A 24,308-nucleotide genomic window follows, 5' to 3' on the forward strand; every position below is an offset into this window, starting at 1 on the left:
CTGTTATAGTGCAAGGGTGCATAAATCCATAACAGTACAAGGGGCAATGGTTTTAAACTGAGAGTAAATTTAGATTGGGTGTAAGGAATAAAACTTTGATGTAAAGGGTTGTGAGACAATAGGCTATGCAAAGAAGTTGTGGAAGTGTTCAGAGTTGGACAGGGCTTTGCTCAACCTGATCTAGTGAAGGGTGGTCCTGCCCTTAGCAGGTCCTGCCCTTAGCAGGGGATCTGAAGTAAATTATCTTTGATGGTTCATTCCAACCCAAACCGTTCTGTGATTCTGTGGAAAAATTGGTGGATGGTTTTGTCCACAAGCTACTGTTATGCGTGGTTTGTGGATTCAGTATTACGCTGTGAAGAGAGCTGGAACTCATAAGATGACATTTTGTCGTAAGAGTATGATGTTTGGACTTTATAAAAATGTCTGGTTCTATTTTTTGATTGATAAACATAAATTAGTGTGGACTTTCTGAAAATTTTTTCTGGTGTTTACCAATGGACAAAAATACACTCCTATCTTGAGTCCAAACTGTAATTATTGCCAACATGATACAATAAAAGACAGTAACCAAAATACAAAATTTATGGTAGATACCATGTTTTCATTAATCTTTATACATATCCTACATAGCCTACTTTAATAATATGGATTCTAAGGAAATAGAATTTAAAAGCTGATATTGTGAACTGTATTGTGACACTTGATTTGTTGTTCTTTGATGATAGATGGAGTAGTACAAATTCATTTTCCTTTCTAGAAAGAACTACTTGAGAAAGAGTTTAAATATATTGTTTTCCCAGTGCAGAGAAATTATTATAATTTTAGGTGATTAACCTGGAAATAAGGGTAGGTTCCAACACTTTGGAGCTCCAGTATCATTAACAAGCAGGCAAGATGTTACCTCCCCTTTGATGATAAGTTCTTGAATCTTTGGTGAAGTGAATAGTAGCTCCTCTGGGCTGTGATTTTGACTTTGATTATTTTTTTTTATTCCCTCCCAGCCAGGGCTTTCTGGAATAGCATCCAAGGGTTTGGGGGTGGGAGTTTCTGTTTAGTGAGTAAATTTAAATTGTTTGGCTATTTCAACCAAGTACCCAATTCAGTATTTTCATTCTCAGTTACACTGCCTTCTGGAGCTTCAGCTGCCTGAGAAAGTGATCCATTTCACCTCCCACAACACAGCTTTGGGTCCTCTGATCATAATGAACTTCTTTCCCATAAGAAATGTGTGTGGTTGAAAGTGCCAATTCAAGTAAGTTGGTGTGAAATAGGAAAATTAAGGGAAGAAAAGAGAAAAGTGTGGGAAGAAAAGATGAGTTGAGGTAGTGTAGAAGTGGAAAATATGAGATGGAAAAAGGCTGTGTTCAGACCTTTCCAGGAATTTTGTACAATGGGTTTTTGTTCGTTAACTATTAACAAGTTAATTAGAGATTAACTAAAAATCTTCTTCAGACACAATATGTTTACACAGCAGCACATGCTAGTTTAGGGACTTGAGGCAGCCCAGCTGTGGTAAAACACAGATGAGAAACTTCATCTTTCCTCTTGGGGAAGTTTCATAGCCTTTTTAGCACAGCTAGACCTTATCGGTGGCCACATTAACCCATTTACAGCTAGTTCATATTTGCTTTCATTTGACTATAAAGATGTACCCTTAGCTCAGCTCAAAGTATTATGTGCCAGTAGGTCAAAAGAATATTTGAACCTCACAAAACAAATGGATTAGCAACACCTGTGTTGTGTATGCAAGCAGAGCAGTTGAGTCCCTCTTGCTTGATTAGTTCTGGTTAGAGATAATCGAGTGGTCATAATAAGTATCAATTAATTGGTGACCATACACAAGACACAGCTTTAAAATTGTTTTGATTATGCCTAATTCTTAGTTTCAGTTCGTATTCTTCAAAATATAATTTCCTTTATCACAAGTGTTTTGATTTTCAGACTATTTCTGCCATTCACTTTTTTTTTTTAGTCATAATTTTTTTTAATGAAGCCATCATTCACCAAAATATGCCTTTCTTTTCAGAAGCCATTTGTCCATGAGCTGTCACAGCAGTGTGTCTTTTCCTCTTCCAGCCATCTAGCCAGCCTCATCCAGCCAGCCTTTTCTTTCCTCAGATTCCTCCTCTCCTGTAGAAGACAGACTCAATATTATGAAAGAATTATTCTCAGAAAAGTTTGAAACAATTTTTCGGTGATACTTTTGAAAAATTTGGGGCAATTTTACTAAATAATTATTTTTTGTCCATCTTATTTGGAGAGAGAAGTAGAACATCCCTTGCAATAATATTGCATTTGTAAGGCAAATCCTTTGCATTGAAAGACTTGTCAGTATTCACAGAAAACTTGCTGCATTTCTGACCTGTCCTACTACAGCATTGTTGGGTGGAATCTTTTTTTTTACAAGCAAATTTCTCAGTTTTTCAAGTATTATTGACAAAATAAGATGTTGTTTGATTTATAGCAGGCAATTTAAATTAATCCAAAACACCCTTAAGCTATCATATTTGTAGCAAAAAATGTCAGGATTCAAATTGTTTTTCAGGAGGTTGCTAAAAGAAACAAGAAAAGTAGATAAACATTATCAGGCATTACGCATTAGTTTTCCTGCAGGATGTATAAAGGTTTTGGGTGACTGAAAAAGAAGTGTATTCTGTGTTGAGTTTGAGCAGTCTTCATTCAACTCTTTATTTTAGTTTAAGTATCATATCGTATCATACTCTAAGAAAAATAATCTTGTCTGTTAAATTGATGAGCTTGATTTACAAATCACATAATTGTGTAAATCTAGTTCTTCAGATGGACTGAGCACAAGAAATATGTTTAGGGTTTAAAAGGTGATGTTGGAAAGCAGTAAAATACAAGCAGAATTTAAAGGACATTTATTTCAGTAAAATCTCAGCACACAGATTGTTGAATTATTGTATCAAGCAAATTTTTCTCTTTATTGCAAATGCCTACTTGTATTATATTAGACTTGGGTGTGTGTAATAAAAAGTAATTCTTGAACAAACCAAATGTAATACGTTATCAGTATAATTGTAAATTTAATAAGATTCTTAAAATTCTTAAGAAAAAAGAAACAAAAAAATATATTTATCAGTGCTGATAAAAAATGCAAAAGAGCTGGTTTAAAGACAGTGTTATCTTGCAAAACAAAACTTTGCTCCCAAAGTCAAGGTAACCATCTGTGTCCATGTCTGATTCAAGTACTGTGGGGGGAATGAATTCTGATGCCTTTAAGTTCGCTTGCTAAAGAATACTGAAATATCTGGCTAAAATAACACCCTGAACTTTTATGTTTAAGGCGTTCAAGATGTATTTTGAATGGTGAATGCCTTGCTTTTTCTATTATATCCAGACAGGCTTGACTTTTTCAGGTAGCAAGTGTGAATTTTAGCTATGGTATAATCAAATGAAAGGAATATTTTCCCTCACTACAGAAAGAATCTTGAGCTAAATTAATTCCTGATGCTAATGAATGCAACTCTGATGAAGTGAGTGCTGTGTCTACACACGTTCTCCTTGGCTGTAGAATTTGCTTCCTGATTTCTCACTACTAAGCTCTCACTTCCATTACTTCTCTGTCTTCTGATCAAACATCTCTTATATTTCCCTCTTAGGCACTCTTCAAAGGCAAAGGAAACTGGACTTTTCTCACATGACTATTTAAAAGGATCCTTCAGTAAATGAAGGGGGGAAGCACCTTGTGTTGTGTGCTGGAGCTGATAATAATAATGTTAACTTATTTATAATTTATTTCAAGCTCATTCATCATGAACTGTATGAATTCTTCTAACCTTAGCAAAGACTTAAAGACTTTCATACTTCCGGTAAAGATTTAACTGCTCTTCTTACTAGTCGTTGGGATTTCCTAGTGTAGTGGTTTAGGTTCCCCGATTTGAGTTTCCCGGCACCAAATAATGGTGATTCTGTTTCCTTAAAAGCTGCTGAAACAGATTATTGCAACTAGTAGTGCACTTATATACATATATATTGAGAATACCATCCAAAGTGCTGGAAAATCTTTACCACAGGGGCTTTGGATAAACTTTTTTTTTCTTTTTTCCTTAAATAAGCAGAAATGCTTTTGAAAAGAAGCAGTTCCATCTCCCAGTTGTCATGACTTGACCAGTATTCTAAAGTGTCATACTACTTCCTATGAAGACTGCTTCATTAGGGCTTGGAGATTTCCATTGCAGCTTATGCATGGCCATTTTTCAATCCTCAGCAATTCTGGAATGCTGTTTTTGTTCTTGTAAGAGTTTGTGATGGAAGTTTCTACTGAGAAATTGAGAACCATTTGCAATAGATTTTAAAAACTTGTTGTGGTTCTGCTACAGATGGTCTTGGTAATCTCCTTATATTTCTTCAGTTATTTTCTGAAATCACCAAATTCTCTATAGTTGCATTTTCATACAGTCTCTCTTATGAACAGACAGAAGCCGCAGCTGGAGGACAAGTAAAAATAATTGACTAGTGGCACAGTTGGTTCTTACCAGAATCCTCAGTTAATTACACGGTTCAGTTTTGGCAGCGGATAAAGATTTCTTCCCTGAAATTGTGGATTGATTGCAGACTTGTACCCAGTCTCATTTCCTTTATGAATCTTCATTAAATCTTTTCTGACTACATCACAAAAAGATAAAAAGAATCTACAAACAAATCCACCACCTACATGTATCAGCCATAAAGCCAATTCTGTAGAAGTAGTAAAGCTCTAAAGTTGCCTTAGAACCAGAAACAACTTGAAACAATTGTCACTTACTTTGGTAGAATAATGATGTATTAGTCAGTAATTGTCTGGTTATATCATAGCTGCATTTTATATCCCAGGAGTGGATGTGGGTCCTGCATTTGCCAACAGCAATATTTGATATACTTTCAAATTTTAGTGTTCGTTTAACATAAGGAGATATGGTATTTTTCAGTGGTTTTCTTAGCTGGGTATGTGTGTGTGTGTGTATGGGGGGGGGGGGGGGGGGTTCTTTTACTTAGCCTGTGATGGTAAGACAGAAAAAAAGGAGTCTGGTAGAAGTACAGCTGATCAAGACCTAAAACAGCTTATGTCATCAGGCACTGGGTTTCCTTCCTCGCTTGCTACCATGTAGTGTCTGCAACTCCTGTAATGAATTTAAATTACTTCTGTCAAATGTGAAATTTGTCTTATTTCAAGTGTATGATACCAAGTGTGGAATGTATTACCTAGTTCACTAACATCTAAAGCTGTTAGTTTCTAAAATTATGACCCACTTGCTGTCAGAAGAGGTTATATGTATTTCTCAAGGAATTTCTTTAGTGGGTGATTTTAGCATATAGCAAATGGTTGGCTTCCTGTGCAGACATTGGCAGTGATAGCATAGTCCTCATAGCATACAGTACCCTAACCCATTAACAGTGGAACACTGGAATCTTCAAGTATTGTAGATTTAAGAGTAAAAGTTCATAGAAAGAACTAGATAAAAGCTAATAGAAAGAATGCTAGTTATAAAGCATCTTATTAAGTGTTTTCCTTATCCATTTACGTTTTTGTTACCACAGATGAAATAACTAATTTTTTTGTCTGTCAGGAGTTGCATTTTACCACTGAGCACTGAAAAAGTTAAGTTTGTCATTAAAACGATGCAGTGAGCCCGCCAAAATCATGGGATAAGTATGGAAGGAAAAGGGGGCTGTGCAAGAAAGCAGACTTCAGTATAGAAGGGTCTGGTAGGGGAATCTGGATATGTTTCAGTGTTAGTGAAAACAGGGAAGGATGTGAATTACAGCTTGCCAATTTTCAACACACCACTGTCTAAGCCATAAAAAGGCAATTGTATTGGCTCTAAGAAGGAGCAGCTTGCCTGTTTTGTTCACAAAATATTCTGAAATAACATTGCCAAACTTTAAGACAACAAAAGAAGGGGAGACATAACAAAGCAGGATTTCTTCTTGACTTTCAGGAATATATTACACCTTGCTTCATGTAGATGGAACAGCTTTTGGTCGCCTTGACATACTAGTGGCATATGAAAGCCCTGTGGATGGATGGAGCGTTAGATTGGAAGTAATAAGGTTGTGCCTGACTTACCTCCGCATTTGTAGCAGATGTTACAAATGTCATAACATGAACCTTTGGGATCAGACTGGAAAAAAAAAAAAAAGCAAGACAACAGATGTAGGGCTCTTAGTTTTACCAGCAAGTATAGTCTGACACTATATAACACTGTTCTGACTTGATGTTAATACCCTGTCCTCCTCCTGAGAACAGAATCAGTGACACTAGCCATTTCTGTAGCATTGGAGCTGTAAAGGGGTGGCAGCAGTTTTCTTTTCAGTGTAATTTTGATACTAGTTTAAAAATAAGACAATAGAACTTTTATTCCAGTAAGGTTCTTACTGTGATATCTGAATAAGTAATCCAGACCCATCACTCGTTTCTTCATGCAGTCATGACGTTTATGCATTTTTTTCTGCTGATAGAGCCAAATCTCTCAAAGTGGACATTTATCTAAACGCCTGATAAATTCCTAGGTTTTTAAGTCCTTGATTCACTCCACCTTTGTGTGTCACTCTCCCTTGTCTCACCCATCTATCTCTACTTCATTACTTTCTCTTCCATACTTCTGTAGATTTTCTCCAATCTCTTTGCAGCAGGTGGATTTCCTGGGAAGCTCCTATCTCATGGTAATTGTTTTTCTTCTCCTGCTATTGATTTGAATTGGAAGTATTTGTTCTTTACTTTTTGCATTGTCATCTACATGTTGGAGACTTTATGAAGTTATTCATTCCTTCTCTGTTTCTCACTAGTTCTTGCCAGAATTTCATGGGAGGGGAATAAAACAAATTCAGGAGTATGGGCCCTTGTATTTTTTTCCCTGTGCTTCAATGTAAAGCAGGGGTGATTCTGTCTGCCACATCACTCCCTCAGGTGCTGCCATTCTTGAACTGGAGGCTTAGCCCTCTCCCTGAAGAATTTCATTGTCAGGGAGAAGAGTGGGGGTTCTCCCATGAAGAATTTTAATCACCCTGTCTGTAGCCCTTTTGATGGAGGCACAATAGTTCCTATAGTAACTACTACAGTGTGGGAGAAAGGCCAGTGCTCCCGCCCCCAGCCACAGATGGAGAACTCTCTTTGCTTAGATGACTGGAAATTCTTGCACAGCAAAGATTTCATCCTTTACAGTGAACACACACACACACACACACACACACACACACAAAAAAAAATCTCAGAAATAAACTCTTAAATGTACAGCTATGTGCTAATTAAGAAACAGTGCTAGTTATCAAGGAGTGAACACAAAATATACTTATTTTGTTGCTGGGGTTTCTAATTTTAAGAAGTTCAGAAGAGAGGGAAAAAAGAGATATTTAGGACTTAAGAAACTTAGTCTCCTCCTCCCACGCACCCTACCCCCACCTTCTAAAGAGCAAATGCTGTGGGAAGGAGCAGACCTATAAACCAAATGAAGGTAATTGGAAAAGGAACAAGCTCCTAAAACAGATGAAAACTTACACTATGACACTCACTTATCTTGTTTCTTTTTTCCATTAATTTTGAATGTTACTCAAGGGAAAGACATACTATGTCTTCAAATCCAATGATTCCAGTTCAATTAACAAGTGATATAATACCTTCTGCTTTTTTGACAACATTTCACTTTGATCAGATTTAAGTTATTGAAACTAAAAAAGCTATTTAAAAAAAGTTTAATATTATTAAGCAACTTGAATTTAAAAAGCAAATGTTGCTAAAAACTCTTTTAATTTCTGGAGCTTTTTCAGAGATAACAACTGAAAATAATAAAGCACACCTGTAATTGTGTTCAATAATACTTTCATTAATTAACCAGTATATTCTTGAAAACAAATAGATTATTCCATGGAAAATTTAGGTTTACTTTCTCCACTATGGATTCCCCAGTAATGAATTCATGCTCTTTACCAGTGAACAGAAGATGGATATCTAGGATATGAGGCATTCTTGTACACAAAAATATAGATTTGAAGTGCTATAGTTAGCTTTGTAAGTTGATTATCATATATTGCATTATACATCTTACGTGTATTCCTTTGCGACAAATTTGTTCTGATGCTTTATTGCTGTGATACTTCGTTGGTAGTGGCACTGTATTAATGATTCCCATAGCTTTACTAAAGCAAGATAAAATACCTTTCCACATATGTTGCGCCTCCATCTAAGATTTATTTCTTCTTCCCATCTGTGAAGGTGGATAAGAGACCTAAATTTTGGATCATATGATGGCTTACAGTGAGGTAACTGGTGACATAATTTAATTTCTTTGGATCCCCTTTCCAAATCAGAGGGCAACATCTCTGCTTACATCATGCTGTTCATTCTTATCTCACTTTAGGTCAGGATTTAAGTATACATCTTGTATACCAGATGTCCTCAACTCCTATGCAGAGGGTTTCTCTCTTGATGGAGATTTCTTTCAAAACTTAGAATCAGACTTAAATGGGATAGCAAGGAATAGTCAATGAGGAAAATTATTCATCAAAGGGTATTAAACATGAAGTAAAGTAATTATTTTTTTTTAAAAAAAGCTTCTGTGAATGTTAGCATGCAGAAATACTGGAGTATAATGTTGATTACACTTCATCCTTCACTGAGAACAAATCTTCTGTTGTTCAGTTTAGCCCTGAAGTCAGTGTCTTGGTCTTTTTTAAAACACAGCTTTTAAAAATTTCCAAATTATTCACTATTTCTCATCAGAAAGCCCCAAGATTTCAAGATAACATCACACCTCTTCCTGTAAAACCACCTTGACTGCCACGTTCACCTCCATCTTCTTTCATGACCATTTGGAGTTTTTCGTAGAAATCACAAAAGATACATTTTCGTCTAGAATCTACTCTACACCAAGGGAAATATAATACATTAGAAATTGTACTGCCGTTTCTATAGATCTTTCTTTCTACTCTAAAACAAACAAACAAAAAAAAGTGTTACATTCTGGGAAAGAATATTTAAAAGATTATAGCCACACTCATGCTGTGAACTGTTTTGCGCATACAATCATCAGACCACTCTGCTTCTTATGCTCTCTCATCTGACATCATCATCTATTTTGTTGTACCTATGGGGAAAAATATTAGACAACCCTGTGTGAAGCTACTGTGCAATTAGCCTGATATGGTTACATATTTCATGAATAAAGCCGGTAATTTTCTTTTTTTGGTGGGGTGTTTATAAACTTTCATATTTATGTAGATCTGCTCAGGCTTTGCTAATTAAAATCTGACTTTATTAGCAGTCATAATTAGAGCTCTTCAAGATGAGCTGTTTTTTTATAATTCTTCAGACAGCAGATTGTCTGAAAGGTTGTAGCACGATGGCCCTATGTCCACCTCTGCTTCCAAGCGTACAAAAATTTCTTAGAAAAATAACAAAATTAAATAAAAAATATAACGACTTTGAGAAAAATTGAGAGAAAGCTTGTAGGAGCAAATAAAGGTTAAGAGAAATGAATTTATAAGTTCAGTTTAGTTTTTCAACTATTATTAAAACAATAATAATAGAATTTAAAAACTCTTTGTTGGAATTTTCCAAAAGTTTTCAGAAAAACAGTTTATATTGAGGGGTGTCACACAAAGTCTCACATAAGTTTTTTAGGGGAAACTGATAATTGGGCTCATGTTCTGCTCTTCCATTCCTAATGATCAAAGAATACTGGTTATGCTTTATTAGAACTCTGTCTTCACCAGCAGAAAGCCACAGTGAACATCAGTCTTTGGTCTGTGCTCCCACAACTTAGAACTGTGTTTAAGAGGAAATCCTTCCTCTTTAGGATGCATAGAAGTCTTTGTTAGGCAGTCTACATTTTTCTTTTCCCCTGCTTCCCACTTTTTGTAGCACAATTGCAAATGCTCTTGAGGTTGCATTAAGCATGCTTAGACTGCCCCCAAGACACTCTAAGAGGGAGGTGGTTCTTCCTTCACCTCATGCATAGCCAGATTAGTCATTGAGGGAGGAATTTTAAAGAGGAACTAGTGAACAGTTAGAATTTCTTTTTATGGAATAATCTTTTGCCAGGAATAGGCATGTCAGTTTGGATAGTAAAGGTCATAGTCCAAAGAAAGTAAGACCATTTTCAAAGACAGATTCTTCCGCTCCAGCACTACAAAGTGCACACATGAAAGCAATCTTTCTATCTTCTTGTCACTATTAAAAGTCAGTATTTAGTACAAATATTGTTTCAGCGATTTTTTTTATTAATTTCTGCATTCAAGCATTAAAGGTTGTCACCTAAATGTAGGCAATACACACATGAGCACATGTGAAAAGGTCTGTTCAGAGATGTTTGTTCATACCGCTAAAATAGGAGAAGCTTGGAAGAACCTGGGTTTGGAACTTGTTTGCACTGTGATTCCTTCTACGTTTTGATACACATGCTTCAGCCTTCTCCACATCCTAATTTCCCCTGCTTCCTGTAACTCAAAAGAAGACATTTATGTCACGCATTCAGTATTTTGTTTCTGTAAAGAGTCTACACTTAAAAGGGAATCCACATTTTTAAAAAAGATGTGCATCCACACCTTTAGGTCTGTGAAGGTTGCTGAGCTACTTTGATTTATAGATGTTGTGAAATAAACTTTAAATCTCTTGCTTTTCAAGCTTTTTTTGAGTGGCTGAGCTGTGGCTGCTGATGGTTCCATCCAGAGGGTGAGAGATTTAGATGACTAGCTGTGGCTTGTGTGATGGAAGCCAGTTCAGTATTTATAGTTTATGTTTTGAAATTTTAGAATAAAATAACATCAGGCCTGCTTTTTAACCCAACCATTTCAGCCTGTGTCTTCCTTTCTTCTATTGGCATGCCAACAATTCATTCAATACAAATAAGAGGTTTTGTGCTGCGACTGGACTGTGAGATTGCCATGTTTCTGGAAGGTATCAATGTAGTATGCACTTTTATATCCAAAATAGCATATTTCTTTTGCTGCAAATAGGTATCAAGAAAACTTGAAAGCTCAAGTAAGTAAAAGAATAAGACAATTAATCCAGATGAGCAAATAATTTTTTCCCTTCTTCTATATTTGTCTTAATATTCTTGTCTCATTCCTCAAAATATGAAGAATGAATGTTATGGAAATGCATGAAATAAGGTGCATTTTTCAAAAGAGAGTTTCAGCATGGCTACCAGAAATGTAGTAGTTTTCTGGATAACCCATTATCATGGTTGTAAAATTAAGAACTGGCATTAGAACCCATATCACCTGACTAAGAGCAAGACACATAAATTCAAGAGTTGTAATGCTGTAAAAATGTCAGTGAACTGAATGGCATGAAAGTACTACAAGATATTTGTCTATGTGTATACTAGCCACAAGCATGCAGTCATTGATAGAGGATTTAACTGACAAATTTTAAAGATAAGATCTGACCCTCTCTGGTTTTCTAGTTAACTCAATGACCTTAAAGTGATTTCATTTGAGGTATAGAACTGAGGGTCCCAATTGTGAAGGACTGATGACATCATCATTACCTGTAAGTGTCATTTAAGGTTCAAGATACTGTTTTAAAGAGTGTTGCACTGACTTCAGGCACTTCATTCAAATTATGATACTTAAATGCTAAAAGCCCTGCAATTGACATGATAGAATTGGATTCAGTAAGTAATGGATACACTTTAAAATGGTAGAGAACGGTAACGTTAGGATATGGGCAGGAAATATAAAATTAATTCAAAGATAAATTCCAAATGGTGGTGTGTTCTGAAAATGTGTGGAAGGTATGACACAGTCTAGGTGGATGAATGAAGGGACCTGAAGGATTTCAGGGAGGTCTTGCAGGTTTACAGGTTGGGGAAGTTTTTGGTCTTTACAACGTCTTATGAAGGCTACTATGAAGCAATGTCTAGCAAGCCAAAACTGAATTTGCTTTTTTGTTTCTGATAGATTATAAATGAAATAACTGTTCAAAGCATCATGCTGACAGAAATCATGATCAGAATACTGAAAATCTTTAGAGTGCTATGCTATGTATTTTGTTTAGTCCCACAACTAAAGGTAAAGTTTTTCTAAGAAATACGGTCTTGAATATTTTTCTTTCAATGTGTTAGTTTCTATGTCCTTGAATATGAGAAAAGAGGAGGTCTTAGAAAATACCAGCTCTACAGCAGTCTCCATTTGTAATTATGAGCTACTGCCTGAACCTATTAGCTATGAAGCCACCTGTTTGCCCAGTATAAATAGCTTAGAATTTCCTGCAAGGAAATTACATGAAACATCAATAAGAAATGATATTACATTTTCAGGTCAATATGACTATCATTACTTGGCATTTATCTTTTCCTACTGATATCATGTTTGGCAGCCAGTATCAGAGAAGACTAAGAAATCGTTGCTCTGTATTTTGTTTCCGTTGGTGTTAAATTGGCCTGTTCAGTAATGGCAGTCATTCATTCTGCTTTTTTTAGTGGATCCTTGATATTTCATTTTTCTTATCATAAGTTGTAAAGACAGCAATACATAAAGATGGACTAGTGCTGTGATGGTTTCAGAGGCATTAGTCTCTCATCAGGGTCTTGGGATGTAAATGCTCCTGTACACACTTCAGAAGAAGAAGGGTGCAGGGTGAACTTTGCCTCTTCTCTCTGCTATGGATATGCCTGGTTTTGTCATGAAGATAGGCAAGGAAGCTTCCTGCAGCCCTGTGCTGTCTTTTCTGTGCTCTGGCTTTCTCTGATCACGTGGGAAAGGTAGCCTAAGCCTAAGAAAGCTCAGCTTATAGTAGATGGCTATGTTTGGTTACATGCAGACTTAATTTCTGGCTTTGTGTTCCTGGCATTTAGAGTTCAACAAAATATTAGTTCTGTGATTTCTGAGCCTTTTTTGTAGTCACTGCTGCCTGTGAAGCATACCTACCTATTACTCACTTTGTACTTTTAAACTATATAATTTAGAAGCTGAAGTTTTAAGTATATCTTCCAGCAAATAACATGGATATCTGGGATACTAAAATACTTCTCTGCACTGTGGAGAACTTTGATATGAATACTAGATGTATTTACAAATGTTGGTTTTTAATGTGTTTATTTCATTTCAGTTCAAATAATAACATGTTCACATAAACCTCTCAGACAAGCAGTAGAATAAACTTCCTAATTCATGAGTGATATTTAGTTCTTATCCCCACATTTCAAAATATTTACAATATGTGTAGCCTCTTTTTCAGTAGTATTTTTCACTAAATTCTGCATGCTTTCATCACCATAAACCTACAGGGATTTGAGATATATCTGAACAAATAAGTAATTTCCAGATCCATTGGACTTTTAAATAGATTGGTTTTTAAAATCCTTTTTTATCTTAGAAATTTGAGTCTTATATTACATATTAAATTGCTAAATTTTTATACTACATAGAAGGCAAAATTTAAATTAACACCAGTGTATTAAGATACAAAACATTTAATGTCAGTGATGAGGATGCATGAGAAATGAATGTGCAGACCATACAACATAACTGTTTTTTATTCAGTTATAGGTGCCCAGCGCAGGAGAAGTCCCAGTGCCCTTGCCATTGAAGTATTTGAATCACATTTGGGAAGTCATATTTTACAGGTAAAAGAAAAATGGCTTTTCCAAGAAAAATCAAAATACCTACCTGGTCATATTTCTGCGAATAATTTAAATAGTATTGTTTATCATCACTTAAATTGATGAGATTATTTTTTTATGTTCATATTTCTTCTATCTTGAAAGTCCATAATTGGGAGACTGTTAATAAGAGGGAAGGCAAGTGTTGTTTTAGCTGAATCACAGTATTTTGTTGTTCAGAATTGTGCAGTAGGTATTTGCTTGCAGAATGCCCTTATGTGTTTGTGTGAATGTGCGTACAAGCTAGTATTTTGTGTTGGTGATTTGTCTTGTGTCATGTATCAATTTAGGGTTGGGGTTCTTTTCCCCCCCCTTTGGTTAATGAGCACTGTTTTCCTCCATGATATCCTAGTTGTCACAATTATATATCATAAATTTGGAGCAAACTGTAGAGATTAAAAAATAGTAGAAGCATGCCTCTTAGGTGTCCTTAGCTTGGGCTGAAAACTGGTCTGGTATTTGTCAAACATGATTGTCACATGACACAAGTCTTCATATTCCTGGAAGACTCAGCTGAAAAACAGTGACCTGATGGAAATGTTCTTGTGCATGATTTATTTTGCCAGGGTTACTACAGCCTTTCTTAGGCTGAAGTGATCAAATGTGGAGTACAAGCAGTTAAAAAGAAAATGTGATGTGCTTTGGAGTAAGGAAAACCCAGCACTATGGAAATAAAACCCACACAAAGTCTTTTCTAAGTGTGGTGCTGAATAACTGCTCGTATTTAGCCATGTACACAGCTTCTCAATGCAAATATATTGTCTGCTGTATTATCTTTTGAGAGGTAGGAGAGAGGTAAATTAGGATATTATCATGAGAAATATTCCACTTAATTTGAAATGATTGAGAGCTATCTCTCTGTACTAACTCAGCTGTGGTATTCAAAAGCACTATAGATAATGTCAGAATTTTCACATCTTTATAGAATAACTAAATGCAGAATAGCAACAAAGATAATTTTAGGAAAACATTAAATTAACTAGTAGAATTAATTTCTTTCTGGAGCAAGAATCATGAATGAAATGATTTGCTTAGTTGTGCACTCTTGGCAGAGGTCTAGGTCAAGTTTTTGATTCTGTAAGCAAATACTTTTGCTGTAGTTATTGCGTGTATAGAGATCTGCACCAGTATCTACAGTATTGTGTTTGCATATTAGGCAGGAACACTGCTGTGCTGTCTCATACATGTAGGAAAAAAAGGGAAGAACTAGCAGCTTTGTGATATTTCAGTTAATGTAATTTGTCAGTATGTTGAGTGTGTAAACATATCATATATCCTAAAGGTATGTTTTTTACAATATTATTTATAACTCATCTATAAATAAAACCTCATTGAGACTGATTTATTTACACTCTTTAAGTATTAAGTATGACTCTTATGGATGAAAATGAAAAAACCTAGGATGGCTGCTTTGAAAACTACTTGATATTTGAGTTTTTCATTTGCTGTGTATTAAAACAATTAGTGACTTTCATACTTGTTTAAACTAGATTCCACTTATGAGTCGATGGGGTTTTGTTTTGTTTTTGTGGGTTTTTTTTGTTGGTTTATTTTGTTATGTTTTTGGGACTTTTTTGTTTCATTAGTTTGTTTTTTGTTGTTGTTTTTGGAGGTTTTTATTTGTTTTATTTTGCTTGATTTTGATTTTTTTAAAAAAAAATTATTTGTGATAAACTAAGGTGTTTTCAGGATATAACTTTATCATACTACTACTAAAAAAAAACCCCTGTATTGCACTTTTACTCAAAACTGAGGATTTAAAATCAAAATTACCATCAGCCTTGTACTGAATATCTGTTGAGGTGTGGCCCTTTCAAAGAAGACAATGCCTTTATCAAAGTACTCCCATGAATCTCTCAGTTGATAATAGGAAGTTCCACTCTGATATTTGCCAGATAGGCTGTTCACGATGGATAAAGGACAATATGAATTAATAGTGGTGACAGGTTTATCATGACATGTTAAGATTTTGTCTTATCTTAGCAGAGCAATCAACCCTTGGGAGGGAAACCTGGGTAATGCATTCAAATGCACCACTTCTAAGCAGATCACTTCAGAGTACTGCCTTGTGGTCTAATAGGTAGACATATAATCAACAGAAGACAAAATTATTTTTAAAATGACAATTGGACAGACTGTGTGGTGGAATACCATGCTAACATGTTCTGACCTAGTCTGCTACTCACAGAAATTATCATCAAATAAATATCATAATAAGTATTGTTTGCAAGTCAAGTAAACAACCTTGATTATACCTTGGGAATTTTGATTTCAGAGTCTGCTATCTGAAGAATTTGAATTAATAGTTCGTGTAATCCCTTTTGCTATTAATATTTTGAAGACTGGGTTAAGTGTAAGCTCAGAAATTAAGGAGCCTCTCTAATCTTTTTAATATTTTGATACTTCAAGATTTATTGATAGACAAATATACGTAATACAGTAGATTTTAAAAAAAGTGGATATAGTTTATTTAAAATGACATTACAAAACCAGAAATGGACATCTAGTGATATTTTTACATTTTGAGTCTACAAGCAGGTAGTGTCAGTCATGCCTAGCTATACATTATATACATTAGTCATGTCCATACATATTAAATCCACGTATTTACATATAATTCTTAGTCATCATTGAATGAAGAATGCCTTCATCCATGATTGGGAGTTTTTTTTATTATTAAGGAGTCAAATGTTTAAATACTGCTTAACTGATGATCAATACAGGTACTAAAGGTTTTTCTCCCATATGCAGTTAAGTGCAGAAAATAGAAAAGTAAAACTCTACCCATCATGAGAAAAATAAAAGTTAAAAAGTTCATTTTGATCTGACATAGCCTTTGTGCCCAGGGATCATACAGTTAATTCTGTTCTGTTAATGGCAGACCTCATCAGCTCCAAAAAAATCAAGGCACTATTATCTTTACATAAATTCAGAGATGAAAAATTGAATAAAAACCCCAATAAAAACAAATTTAATACTTTTAAAGGGCTTCATTTTTGTGAGCCTGGATGCATCTTTGCATTTGTCTTTTGTACAAATCTAGATATATACTGTAGAGGCTTATACTTTGCTTGCATATGAAATCTGAGACTCCTCACACATCCTCACTGTGAGGGTGGTGAAGACCTGGAAGAGGTTGTCCAGAGAAACTGTGGCAGTGTCCAAGGCCACGTTGGATGGGGCTCTGAGCAACCTGGTCTAGTGGAAGGTTCCCTGCCCACGGCAGCAAGGTTGGAGCTGGGTGATCTTTAAGGATCCTTTTAACCTGAATCAGTCTCAAATTGTATGATTCTATGTCAAAAAATCTTCAGGCCACAGCTGATTGCTGTGTATCATGCTGAAGAGATTCCCAGTAGTAGGTTTGAAGCCAAAGGCACTATCCACTCTGTGCTTGTGGAAAAAAAGACCACGAAAGATGATTGCTCAAACACTATTATATCTGAATCTTTATGTCAGTGGAATGTCTTTTAAATGTTTTCCAAGTAACATCACCTGAATTATGAATAGTAGAATAGGATGCAATGAAGGAGAAAAGTAGATAATGGCAATACATTAATTAATTTTTGACAAGATTTTTGATTTGTCAAATTATGGGCTTTGTTTTGCTTGTCTTGCATTCTTTTTCTTCTGAAAAGTGGTGTTATAAGGAGAACAGATATCTTCTGGTTCATATTTCTGTATATATGTCTATCAAGTAAATCCAGTAAAAAATTACTTCTGGTACCTACTATTAAAAATTTAGCTTAAATTGGTTGTAAAAATTAGCAAGATTTTCATCAATTTTTCAGGACCTCTGGATTTTTTTCTGTAACTTCATTGCTATTGAGAAGGTGTGAAAAAGGGTCAGTAACCCCATAGTCTTCTTATAATCAGGAATGATCAGGAAATGTAGAACTAAATATAGAGAAAAGGGAAAGTTAGTGAATATATTTGCATATGCAAATTAGCTTAATTGATACTGCTTGCCTCTACAGGGATTTTTCATTACAAACTGGAGTGCTACATTGTTCAGCTCATATTGAGTAATTTAGTAACTAATGAGACCAGTTTGCACTAATTTGCATATGATAAATGAGCTTAATTGCAGTAAATAACTTGGAGGCATAATTACTTAATTTTCCTGTGTTGCATGGCTTTTAAGTTCACGTATGAACAACTCAAGATAATTTTGCATATTTAAATTAGTTGCTTTTAAAATTCTTGAACAAAAAAGAGCACACCTTACAATTTGAACTGTAAAACAATTAAAAATATAATGTACATTATTTTCAAATAAAATTTAATATTTCGAAACTATATATTTCTTCCTTTGAAAACACCAGTGCCTTTTTAAAGACTAAGTGTTTGGAATCGATCACAATGGAATAGTTTTAAAGTCAGGCTAGGATGGGAAGATGGTATAAGTAGTAATAACAGGAGAGTGTCTCTGAACTGTAGTGAGCAGTATGCATTTTGAATTTCTGCATACAAGAGTGATAACTTTCATAATTGCATTCTTTGCTTCAGCAGTGCCTGTTCAACTGTTAAGAAACTCTAACACTTTGATATAGCATTATGTAAGCGTTACATACGCACTAACTTAGATACTAGTTGTCTTAGATCGTCTATACTGTCCCACCTCCTCTTGAGTGAAGAAGTCCTTATATTGGATGGATACTGAAATGTCAGTGCAACAATAAGTATATCCTTTTCTTCTTTTTGTGGGCATTTTCAATTGTGAGCGCTGGCATGAACAACTGTTACGATATAGATTTGTACAATGAGTTTCAAAACACACAAACAAAAACAAAGAAACAAACAAACCAAACATAATGCAAAATCAAACTAATTGGAAGACTACAGTTTATTTCTGCCATGTCCCAAAAGTTATTGCACATTAGATAATTTTGATAGATTTGATAGAATTGAACTACTGAACCAGACAGAAAAAAGCCAACTACCAATCTCATTTATTCCCATAGCAAGATCTGTTGTGTACCCGTGATTTATGTGTGGATGACAATTACTGAGTTCTGTGTTCCATAAAGGTGCCTACCCTAAAGGTCCCCACCTACCTTCCTAGAAGCTTTTCATAAGCCTTGTTGGATATTATCTTGGAAATTTTCTGAGTCTTGCATTTTCCTTTTACTTTGTGTTGTACCTTTCTCTCCCATTAAGCATTTTGTGGTGAACAAAGGTCTTTGTAGTTGCAGTAACAGATTCAATGAGAGAAGAATCAGGTTCCCATTAAGATCCAAGGAAAAAGATCCTCAGTGAAAACAGTCTGACCCTATAGGTTGTATTCTTCATTGAGCCAAAAGTCACAAACTGCAAACCACTTAGACTGAATGAAGTGGTTAACAATGCACAGAAGATACCTGTAGTGGATTCCCAGTTGTGTCCAAGATGACCTAACAAAATCACCTGAAATACGCACAAGGCCTGTAAGCCCTTGTTTTACTTCCTAGAAACCTCTGTGTCACCACAGCCTTGATCATGGAATGTTATCCTAGAACAGGAGCAGAACTTGAGCTACTTGGAAGCTGCAAATGGCTCCAATGCTGCAATTTGGCTTTACCCCATGCATGAAAGGTGGTCTTGGTTCACACGCTTTTCACTCCACTGAAAGCCTCTGATGGTGGATGGAACTTCATGGCAGATTTAATTGTCTCTTTACCTTCAACCTATAGAGAAGCCATGGGCTTTTAAACCCATTGATGTTACTTTAGCTTTTCTTTATTTAAAGTCAACAAATTAGCAAACCACCCACATCCTATGGATGTAAGAAGCCTAATGAATTGCTAGCATTGTGAACAATTGAATAACGCCTCTTATCCTCATAGTTTGATAGTCTTTTTCTAATTATTTTTATTCATGTATCCAACTTCAATAATAAGACTAACATGAAACTGGAAAATATAACCTGTTTGTCAATTTAGTATACTACTGTGCTTCAGAAAGGGGCCCTTATTAATTGTGAGGTAAATGTGCAGATGAATACAATTTCTGTGTTTTCTAGTGACTCATTCCAGGTGATGCCAGTACCATATAGAGTAGCTGAGTCATTGGTTTGTTTTCTGGAGCATGTCAGACAAGCTTAAATTTCTCAGGAAAGAGGAAAATTAATGTTTCTTCACTCCAAGTGAGCACTCTAACAATCTTCTGTTTGCAGGTAGCCAGAACCCCATCCACCTGCACTCCTAAACTGAAGTAAAGCTGTATGTACAACTGTGCTCAAGGGGTTGGTCCCATCCAACTCTTCACGCTGTGCAATGGCTGCAAATAGCAGATTGAAACACATTTGTGATACTCGCAGAAGTACTCAGGGTTACAATGAATGATCAACTGAATGCAAACAAAGATTGCTAATACCTCAGTAGTTACAAAATAAAAGACTTTTTCCCATCTTCAGCCAGAAAAATTGGAAGTTGTTATCAGGAAAATGTTTTCACATACTCCTCAAGTTAATGCAGTTTTATCATCCAGTTTGTAATTCAATGTTATCAAATACAGAAGGTGTAGAATGAAATACAAGATTTGAAGGAAACTTTCATCCCATTTCTCTGTTGTCCAAATGGGTCTTGTCCTTCATTTCTGTCACTATTTTTATAGAATTATAGACATACTTTTAGAACAATGGTATTCCATCAAGCTTTCTAGACAAAAAGTGGAAAGAATTCACTCTGCAGTTTCACTACAGTATTTAATCATGTTTAGAAGATGTTGCTATTAATCCATAATAACTAGATTAGGATATAATTAGACAATGACACCATTCACTATTAAAAAAATAATTTTGCTGGAGAGTATGTGAGTAAAGTTCTCCATACATTGTAAATATGTGTTAAGCATGCAACCAGTTTAGATGGGGCAAAATTCGTGAAAATGTTTTGTTAAAACAACTTAGAGAACCATAAACAGAGCAAGTTATTTACATTTTTGCAGTAGTGAACAATTGTGGATGGTACAAGTGTTGCACACAACTAACAGTGTAATGGAGAAACAGAACTTTCTCCTGAAGGCAAAAAAGTACCAATACTTTGCCTTGTAAGCCTACTGTTGGTTAGGTATTAAAATCAGCCAAGCAGTATGAATAATCATAAGTGAATGAGATACAAAATTCTATTTTTTTTCTTCCCCCACAAATGTTTTGTAATACTTTGTAGTGTTTTAATTAGATAGAGGCAATAAGGGAAAAAAAAGAAAAAAAGTTTACTGGCTAGGCTATAGCTGAGTGTAAGTCTCATTTCTTCCAATATTTGAATTATTATAGGGAGTCCCATCTGACAAGAAAATTTAAAAAGTGGGAAAAGAGACAGGAAAGTGTTGGAGTGCTATAAAATATTAGGGGGAAGATTTATCTTCTCATTTACTATTTTCAGTCATTCTGAGTATTACATAATGAGGTTCTCTCTGTATAACACTAGTCAACACAGAAATGGTGACACAAGACTAAAGGTGAGGAAGCAGCAGATGGTAGTACTGATGGAGGATTTTTCCAGGCTGTAAAAGGTGTCAGGAGAAAAGACTTCTACTGGCTTGGAAATTTGTGAAGGGCAATTGCTAATGATGATGTCAGTGGTATACTTTCTGAGAATGAAGAAGACTGTTCAGCTTCTTGTCTGCATTGGGTTAAAGGGGTAGACTACTAACTGACATCTGTTAGCATGTGTCAAAGGCAGACGAAAAGAGGAAAATGTGAAAAGGCTGACAAAACTTAGGTTATGTCGGGTTAGAATAGATATAATAGATCTGTGCTGTCTGAAAGCAAAATTTTGGGGATGAAGTAGAGGTTAAGTTATGCATCAGTAGCCAAAAATAAAGTGGAAATTAAATAGATTAGTTAAGAGGAAATAGTTGTTACAGATCAAACCACACAGCAAAGCAATGCTAAACTTTCTATTGGCAAAGAGCTGTGCATAAATGCAATGAGACAGAAAAACTACCCAGCAAGTCAGAGCTGGATGTTTGGAGATCATATAAAAGTTCTATGGGGAAATGATTTCTGTAGGGCATATATTGACTCTACTTTGTGTACTTAAATTTTGAATCTGTACCTCCTAATTGTTAAGTACAACCCATATTTATGAGTTTTCTTCCTGACATTAAGTGGCATCCAGAGAGTTTGGGTAGAAAACCAAAGGGAACACCAAATGCTCTCAACAAAATGCAGTCCAGAAACTGAACAAAGCGGAGAAAAAAAAGCATTTATTTAATCTGCATCTCTAGCCAAAATCAAAAGCATTTAGTATGCAACCATGTTTTCTCTAGAATAGTAGATGACTATACAGTTCAACTTAGTAATTCCAAAACAGACGTTTAACAGCAATAAATGGGGTGCTGTAGTGGCTTAGTATAAACTGAACAATGATTGATCTATGATATAACAGATTGTATATATCCTGATGAAAGTATAACTTTCTAGAAATGATAAAATTTTAAGTGGACAGGACCAAAGAATATTAAATTAGGAAAAAAATCTTAAAAAAATAAAAATCAGCAAGAGAGCAGAATATCAGCATACTAAATGTTGTGTTGAGGAAAGATAGACACAGAATTGACTTGGAAGCAGTAATTTGAGGTGACATGAAATGTGTGTTTTATTAACTGTTCAAACACCACACCCAAACACAGTTTAAAGGCAGGAAAACAGTGTAAATGCTGAAATGTTGTGAAAAGGGTCATAAGACTTATGTAAGAAAAGATCAGTATCTTGCTTTGCAGTGTGTCTTTTCCAAGACATCTCCAGTAGCAGCTTGCCCTTTATGATTTGAGGATAATGCTTTTTCATCTTTCTGCTTCTTTCTGTAGATTTCTGTAAAATCTACGTAGGAATCTGTTCATGCTTGATCAACAATCACTCCTCAAGTACTTTGTAGATTGACAGTCTTCTCAGAAGGTCATACTCTTGTCTTAAAAGGGCAAACTTATACTTGATATTAATTTATTTAGAAATTTAGAAATCTAATTGTGTATTTTGTACTAGTTTAAGTGATTTAGGGTAATGATAAGTATTTGAAGCTGAAAGTAGGCAGAAAAAGCTCTCTTAAAAATTTTAATGTTGTGGGCCTCTATTCACTATTGGATGCTCTTTTGCACTTTAAACATGTGTAAATGCCACTGCATGCTATGATATGGCTCTGGTGTTACACCAGTTTGAATTATAACAGAGGTTAACTTGATACATTGCACGATTCTAAAAAGGGCTAGGAACAAAGGCTAGATCAGAATCTGAAAAGGTTAAAGGAGTTGCACAGACAGCACTGTTACAAAGGACATCTCAGGTCCATTAGCTGGAACACGTAGCAAGAGAATTTCCTGGGTTCAGGAGACTCAAAAGGTGCTAATTTGCATACTCCAATTTGTCCCAGTCATAGCAAATGCATCAGATTGACTCCATAAGGGCAGGGATTTCAATCTGGAGTTATGGCAAAGGTACAGCATCTGAGCACTTGCTGCCCAAGGGGTTATATGCTAAAAGGAGACTGGGGAGGTGTGGGAAACAGCAAATTGTTTTGCAATTGGAGCTTCTAGCAGTACACTTAAGCCTGCATTTCGTATGGAAACTACGTATATAGAAGCGTGCAGTTTCATTTAATAAAAAGAATATTTGATCGGAGTAGGACATGTACACATACAGTGGTGTGTCATTTAATTCCTGAGAAACTATTTGAAGAAAATGACATGTCTCAGCCATTTGTTGACCGTTTTGTTGTCACCTGCTGAGTGTTGTCATTTCCATAGCCAGTGGGCTGTATTGAATCAAACAGAGGGAATAGGTCATTAAAAGAAATGGAGGAGTTTGTGCAGCCTGCAGAAGCTGAAGGAGGATTTTTTTTCTTCAGGTACATCACAGAACTCTAATGGAGTCTTCATTCTGCTATGATTTTGGGTTTTGCCCTATATTTCTCTGAAGTGAGGTGGCTTGAAAAGTATAGACAGCATAAACTAATGTGTGGGTTCACCAGGAAGAATTATACCTTCCATGATGTGTGTAAAGATATAGGTGAGGGCAGTAAGTGTCCTTGTTTCAGAAAACTTTTTTTCATTTTTTTTCAATCACAGCATTCATCAAGAAAGAAAAAGAGTGTTGGTTTTATATAAATAAATAAAAATGGGGAAAAGTGTATTTCATGGGCATGTTGGGCAAGTTAACTGATATTTTTCTTCACTTTTTCGAAAACATTTATGACAGTTTCAAAGATTTCAATTATTTCTCATTTCAGTTCTTATAAAAGTATATAACACTGGAAACAGGCTTTAAACGTCATTCGTACTCCTCTGCAATGGATGTGAAGGGCAGCACTCTGTTCCCTCTTTTTACTGGGAGCTGGGAAAGGGTAGGGTTTTAGTCTGCATACAGAAAACCCTTTAATGGACCATGAAGATCTGAGATTCATGTGAATGCTATTGTTTAAGGCTGCTTTTAACTCTGAGTTATTTCCTTATATCAGGTATCTGCTAGTCACTTTTTGTTTGTTTGCTTGTTTGGTTGTTTCCAACTGTGAGGCATAAATAAATAGAAACATTACATATTGACATGGAACCTATGTGTTCAAACTTCCCCAACGCTATAAAAACTGAAGATTTTGTTCTTTTTCTCCTGGATTTACTTGGAAAGAGCGGACACCTTTACAGACTTTTGAGTACATAACTCAAGGGAATACATGAATGTTTAAGGGAATACAAATATTGTTGACATAAATGAGTCAGGCTTGTAGA

General features: G+C 35.4%; 1 protein-coding gene across 2 annotated transcripts in view; it reads left to right on the plus strand.

Moving 5' to 3' along the window:
* NPAS3 (neuronal PAS domain protein 3) overlaps positions 1–24,308 on the plus strand; it is a 591,199-nt gene that overhangs the window by 279,813 nt on the left and 287,078 nt on the right. For both annotated transcript variants that reach the window (XM_088057760.1, XM_088057761.1), the window contains exon 3: positions 13,489–13,571. In XM_088057760.1, coding sequence (XP_087913886.1) covers positions 13,489–13,571 — 83 coding nt within the window. The remainder of the gene's footprint in view (positions 1–13,488; positions 13,572–24,308) is intronic.

This window comes from Pseudopodoces humilis, chromosome 7 (genome assembly GCF_049639895.1).
Source record: "Pseudopodoces humilis isolate 2021_Gansu_Grassland_sample_001 chromosome 7, ASM4963989v1, whole genome shotgun sequence".
Lineage (NCBI taxonomy): Eukaryota > Metazoa > Chordata > Aves > Passeriformes > Paridae > Pseudopodoces > Pseudopodoces humilis.